The sequence below is a fragment of the Rhagoletis zephyria genome, unplaced genomic scaffold (assembly GCF_001687245.7).
Source record: "Rhagoletis zephyria isolate East Lansing unplaced genomic scaffold, Rhagoletis_zephyria_1.1 Rzeph_scaffold_03568, whole genome shotgun sequence".
Classification (NCBI taxonomy): Eukaryota; Metazoa; Arthropoda; class Insecta; order Diptera; family Tephritidae; genus Rhagoletis; species Rhagoletis zephyria.
In genome coordinates, this window is record NW_016160651.1 from 17022 (window position 1) to 24283 (window position 7262).

Genomic DNA, 7262 nt, shown 5'->3' on the forward strand with positions numbered 1-7262 from the left:
ATATCTATATCTATATCTATATCTATATCTATATCTATATCTATATCTATATTATCCTTACTATCCTATATCTATATCTATATCTATATCTATATCTACTATATCTATATCTATATCTATATCTATATCTATATCTAAACATATTAAAAAATCTTTCAACGGAATTAAAATAATGAGATTTTTGACGATGTTTTTTAACTTTTTCAAAGATTGGTTTAAGGAAAACTTGAATAACTGGGTTCAAAAACAGCATACAAAATTTCATTATTATGATTCCGTCGAAATATATTTTTATAAACATTTTTTAAGCATAAACCACAGTATACAGTAAACCAGCCATTGACAATATGCTTATTTGAAAATTAATACATGAAATATTGTGAATGTATAGGATTTATTTGTCATTAACCCATAGGCAGCGACTGATGCAAAAGTACCCACAAATGTTTGTTGATATATTTGACATGTAAATTTGAACAGCAAAATTCGTAAAAAAATACTAATAAAACAAAAATTTTTGATTACTACGTGGGAACTGGGCGTGGTTATTGGCAGATTTCGCCAAAATTTAACACTAACCTAACTTATACCAAAGGCAACTTCGACACCGACTTTCNGGAAGTGGGCGTGGTTATTGGCAGATTTCGCCAAAGTTTAACACTAACCTAACTTATACCAAAGGCAACTTCGACACCGACTTTCGTTAAAATATCTAAATTTTGTTCGAGTTAGCGTGTTTACAAACAGAGAGGGCTGAACTAGTTCACCTCGTCATTCTAAATTTTTTGGTATATATGTATGCATATGAGTATATATGTACATACATTTTATACGGTTAACAAACGCGCTTACTTATCTGCATAAACCGTCTTTACTTGCATTAATTCATGCATTATCCTCTTTCAAATGTGAATAAGCGGCTGAACAAATACAAACAAATTTCGCGCATTTGAAAATTAGAGAGTTCTACCTTAAGCTAAGTAATATTTGTTTTACCGCCTAATCGATGGGACCATTTTAAAAAGTCAGCCCACCATTACTCACTCAAAGTTGTGTTCGGAACACGGTTTGACTTATGTAGGAACTGCATCCGGTTATAATCGCTTACGCTTCACGCTTGATTTGCTTGGAATTTTGTTTTTCTCGTTATTTTATTTTATGTGACTTGAAAATATTTTTCACTATAAGAAAATATTTAAATTGGATTTCGTTTGGGTTAACGAAAACGACAACTGTGAAAAAATATCAACCAATACATTCAAACAAAATGTCAAATAAGCATATTTACATTTTTTGTTTTGGCTATCTGGATTACTGTATACTGTGGCATAAACCAAGGCACATTGAACAGGTAGAATCAGTATAGGAGCTGATTTGATTTATTTTTTTTTAATATTTGGTCTCGAAATTGTCAAATATTTTCAATTTCTTCTCACAAAAATTCCAAATTGTTAAAATCTATTAGCATGTGAAACCTTTTTCCAAACAAAACTAGCGATTGAATTGCAGTTTTTGAAACGCTCGCCGATCTCAGCAGCGCAACCCCTGATTACTGCGCCTTGCAAAAGATGGATCAATGCTTCGAGAAGCAAGCAAGAAATAAAGTTGCAACCAAGGCGTATTTAACAGGTGATAGCAGCGGCACCGAGAAGTTAGCTACTCTTTAAATGCAAAATATTACTTAGAATATTGCAATCGTTTGTAGGTCTATGATAGATACAAATTAACGTTTGATAGATCTTCCTATTTCTAAAATAAGAAAAATAAAAAAACTCAATATTTCTACGGAAGTTAGCCCCCATTTTTTTTTAATTTTGCCGATAGAATGTTGAATTGCCGACTAAGTGATGCAGAATCGTTTGTAGGTGATTGATCGATGACATTCGGTCTCCTTTAATGCTCAATATATAAATTATTGACGTGAAACGGTTTTGGAGAAATGTGATGTACCTAAATAGAGCCAAGTGTACCGAATGTATCTTTATCTTACTTAGAATATTACTTAGAATATCACAATCGTTTGTAGGTCGTTTGTAGGTCTATGATAGACAAAAATTAACGTTTGATAGATCTCCCTATTTCCAAAATAAGAAAATTAAAGAAGCTCAACATTTTTACGGAAGTTAGCCCCCTGTTAGCTACTCTTTAAATGCAAAATATTACTTAGAATATTGCAATCGTTTGTAGGTCTATGATAGATACAAATTAACGTTTGATAGATCTTCCTATTTCTAAAATAAGAAAAATAAAAAAACTCAATATTTCTACGGAAGTTAGCCCCCAATTTTTTTTAATTTTGCCGATAGAATGTTGAATTGCCGACTAAGTGATGCAGAATCGTTTGTAGGTGATTGATCGATGACATTCGGTCTCCTTTAATGCTCAATATATAAATTATTGACGTGAAACGGTTTTGGAGAAATGTGATGTACCTAAATAGAGCCAAGTGTACCGAATGTATCTTTATCTTACTTAGAATATTACTTAGAATATCACAATCGTTTGTAGGTCTATGATAGATAAAAATTAACGTTAGATAGGTCTTCATATTTCTAAAATAAGAAAAAAATCCGTAGTTTCTACGGAAGTTAGCCCCTTGATGTTCTTAAATTTTAGCGATAGAATTTTCAAATGCCGACTAAAGGATCAGAATCGTTTGCAGGTGATTCATAGATGACATTCAGTCTCAGTGTATTGTACCTAAATTGAGCCAAGTGTACCGAATTTATTTTTGGAATAAAGAGGGCTGATAAGGTTGACTTGTGCTTACTTTTCCATCACTGGCTACTTAAAAAAAATTGCAGTGTAAATCTAAACGAAAAATGGCATTTCAATGCCAACACGAAACCGGTTTGTGTCGAAACTAAATTCGTTCAAAATTATATGTCTATTTAGGTACAACATATTTCTCCAAAACCGTTTCACGTCAATAATTTACATATATATTGCGCATTAAAGGAGACCGAATGTCATCTGTCAATCACCTACAAACGATTCTGCATCACTTAGTCGGCAATTCAACATTCTATCATCAAAATAAAAAAAAAACAGGGGCTAACTTCCGTAAAAATGTTGAGCTTTTTTAATTTTCTTATTTTAGAAATAGGGAGATCTATCAAACGTTAATTTTTGTCTATCATAGACCTACAAACGACCTACAAACGATTGTGCTATTCTAAGTAATATTCTAAGTAAGATAAAGATACATTCGGTACACTTGGCTCTATTTAGGTACAACACATTTCTCCAAAACCGTTTCACGTCAATAATTTATATATTGAGCATTAAAGGAGACCGAATGTCATCTATCAATCGCCTACAAACAATTCTGCATCACTTAGTCGGCAATTCAACATTCTAACGGCAAAATTAAAAAAACAGGGGGCTAACTTCCGTAGAAATATTGAACATTTTTATTTTTCTTTTTGTAGAAATAGGAAGATCTATCAAACGTTAATTTTTATCTATCATAGACCTACAAACGACCTACTAACGTTTGCGATATTCTATATAATATTTTTTTATTAAACAGTAGATAACTTCCTGGAGCTGATAGCAGCACCCTTTTATTTTTCTTCGCCTCACGGCTTCATATGTCAAATGGCTGCTGTTGATTGGTTGGAGCTGTTGATTGGTTATTGTTTTCTGTTCTCTTTCAAATCCTTCATATGAAATTTTTGACAGTCCTCGCCGCAAAAGCAAAAACAAAAAAAAAGTATTTTTTAATATTTTTATTGAGCTTTGTACCACGATTGTTTATTAGGAAAAATTGAAAAAGCAACAAAGTCTAAGCGGTAGAAGTTATAGCACTATTTCGGAGATCACCACATCTCCTCATCAGACTTCTTTTTTCTAGACTTCAGCAGGGATCGAACCTGCGTATTCGATGTTCAAAGTCAGAAGCGTTAACCACTGGGCTATGTACATCCCGTAAACTCTTGTTGCTAATTCTTTTTCCTTATTCAACTAACTACTATCGAAACAGTTTTTGTCACTTTCGATACCAGAAACTACAACAAAATACACGCAAATGATGTTTTTGCTCTAATGTGACTACCTGATATGCCTGATATATATAATTCCAGTAGAAAAACAGTACCAATTTTTTTTTGTATGGGGAAGGGTGCAGTCTAATGTACATATCTATAGACTTTTAAGGGCAATTGCATGCAAATTTTATATCTCTTTCTGTGGTAACTGTGTAAGACCATGTGCACAAGATTGTGATTACCCTTAATGTAATTATTATATTAGCCTTACCAAGGGCAATGCCGACACAAAATTATGTATATTTGCTTTTTTGGCAGCTGCGATTATTTCCTGCTCAGAGACATCTCGCTTATTATCTCCGTAAGCAATGTTATCCTTAATGGATCTGTCGAACAATATCGGCTCCTGAGAGACGATACCAAGCTGACGTCGCAGGTTTGTAAGCGCCAGATTTCGCAAATCGATGTTGTCTATGTTTACTGAACCGGCGTCAACATCATAGAAGCGTTGCAGTAGTTGAATGCATGTAGACTTTCCACACCCAGAAGAGCCAACCAATGCTACTTTTTGTCCTTCTTTGATATTCAATAATATACCTCGCAATACTGGAATTTCTTTGCGGGTTGGATAACTAAATTTGACATCATTGAAGTCAACTTTGCCTTCTGCATTCCATGGATCTGTCGACACATCCGGTTTATCAAAGATCTTTGGCTCGCGGCTTAGAAGTAAAAATATTTTCTTTGCTGCAGTGATGCCCTTTTGGAAATTGGGCGCAAAAGCTAGTGCATCCGCAATAGTAGCCGTACCCATAATCAAGGCTTGAGAAACTCTGTAAATATATAAACATGTTGATGTACATAAAGTTAGTTAACACATTTTATACATATCGTCGATGTTTTTGCAAAACCACCCATCGCCCAATTGGAAAACCGCCTATCTTACGGCACTCGAATTTTACAGGAGAGCGAAAAAACGGTTTATTCTTTGAAGGCATTGCCTTAATAGGCGGTATTTCCTCTAGCTATTATTTCACAAATCTGTTTTTTAATAACGATTTAACGATTTGTATGCATAAATATCGATGCCTGGAGTTCAGGGTTACCAAATCTTATGTTTGCCACAACGCCGACTTAGGCGGTTTTGCAACTGGGCGGTTTTGGAAAATCATCGACGATATGTATTATTTTAACAGACATATCAGATTAAAAAGTAGAAAACGGTTTCGGTCACTTACTTGAAAACATTACCAAACTCCATGCCTTTGTGTACTATACACCAACCGCCATAGTACATACAAGCCGCGTATGCAAAGAACATAAGAGATCTGGCCAATCCATACACAAAGCCTCGGAAGTGAGTATTCTTTTTAGCTGTCTGAATATACATACGTAGGTAAATTTTATTGATTAGGTTAGGTTATGCAAAAATCGCATATTACTTACAGCCATTGCTGGGTTCAATAAATCCATGTATTGTTGATAAAACATCTCCTCCCTGCCTAATGAAGCTACTGTGCGAATATTCGAGACGACCTCAACGGCAAGCTGAAAATACAAATAACTCACATTATTTAAAAATTTTTTGGAAATAATTTTTACTATGCCATACCTTCGTGCAATTTTCCATAGTCTTAGAAGTTCCCATATTTTCCTGAGCCATGACTTTACGCTGCAAGAGCGCCGCAACCAGAATAAATGGGGCGAACGCTAGTGCCAATAAACCCAAACTCCATTCATAGTACATGGACAAGGCAATACCTAAAGCTATGGTGGCGACTGACTGAACTATTGTTCCGATGCGTTGTCCGGTTGCCTGCAAATAAATAAATCAAGTTTTATGTGCATAATCTATACATACATATATAAATACGTCAACAAAATTTTGAAATTTCCTTTTTGAGTACACCGTTATCTAGATTTCAATGAAACATACTCCGATTTAAAGGATATAACTTTCTCTATTCTATAAATGTTAAGTTCGATATATCGGGGCGTGGCATGTCACATACAGACTAAAATGTGAAAACTAATATATCTGAAACTTGGCGCGGATGCATAAATTGTAACTACCTTACTAATCGCAAAAAGTGGTAGGTATTGGAGAAGGGGGCGTGGCACCACCCATACAAACTTAAACCTCATATCGCTTATCTCTGTAACCTATAAGCTAAAATCGTCATCCGCATAAAGGAATCAATATAGTAAGTGACAAATAATTAAAAAAATTATGAAAAAAGTTATAGAATTTCGAGAACTGGGCGATACTACATAGTATTTTATTAAGCACTAAAAGAATCAGGTACTAACAAAAATAAGTAGGTGGTAAAGTTCATGTATCTATTTACTGTAGAAACTGCTTTTGCANCAGGTACTAACAAAAATAAGTAGGTAGTAAAGTTCATGTATCTATTTACTGTAGAAACTGCTTTTGTATGTATGTCATTGCCAGCAAACTAAACCAGCAACTGTCTACATTCACCATGGAAATATACCTACTACAATTCACCAAGGAAAGGCCAACATAGTTCCGTGTAGAAGCTCATAGCTCACACACATAGCACAAAGCTCGATTTGGTGTTTAATGCATGTCCTCGCCGGCAGAACTGCTTCCACTTTTTCGCCAGGTTTGCGTCCGTAGGAAACGGAAAAAAACTTATACAGCACGCTTTCCTTTTGTTTTCCTTATTACACTTTGCCACTGCACACTTCATTTTGCTTTTTAATGTCTCAATAATTGTTTAAAACCACGCAGAAATATTAACGCACAAATATTAAAATTGTTTTTTGGTTTTTTCGTATGCTCACATTCAACAATTGCACCAAGATGACGTCACGCACACAGCTCATTCTGTCAAAATCACAAAGAGCGGATTAGCGGTACCGCGATTGGCGCAATCTCTATTTCTCTCAATCGTGTGTATTTTAGAATACCGTTAAAAATCAATATTGATTATCGCCAGATACTTTCCGTTGGCGGTAACTTCCGCCAGACGCTTTAAAGTTCACGTAATCAATATTAGGCGCATTCTTTTGCAACCGGTAAGGTAACTAAAGTTTTTAAGTACCCTTCCTATTGCACACATACTAAAATTCATTAATTTGAAAATGAGATAGGTCTGGCGGCCCTGGGATCATGTTATGAATTGTTCATTGTTCATTAATCAATTGTAAGTTGTAAATAATAAATAGAAATACAAAGTAATACAAAGAAAATATTTTAGTTTTATTATTTTGGCCACTCCGAGTTTAGTATTTGAATTTGCCCGCGAT

At 34.5% G+C, this 7262-nt stretch overlaps 1 protein-coding gene across 1 annotated transcript in view; it reads right to left on the minus strand.

Moving 5' to 3' along the window:
- Positions 1 to 7262, minus strand: part of Mdr50 (Multi drug resistance 50) — a 46261-nt gene that overhangs the window by 11771 nt on the left and 27228 nt on the right. Inside the window, exons 9-12 of the mRNA XM_017624323.1 lie at positions 5602 to 5805; positions 5436 to 5537; positions 5228 to 5367; positions 4261 to 4822 (exon numbers count right to left, since the gene is read on the minus strand). Of these exons, the coding sequence (XP_017479812.1) occupies positions 4261 to 4822; positions 5228 to 5367; positions 5436 to 5537; positions 5602 to 5805 (1008 nt within the window). The remainder of the gene's footprint in view (positions 1 to 4260; positions 4823 to 5227; positions 5368 to 5435; positions 5538 to 5601; positions 5806 to 7262) is intronic.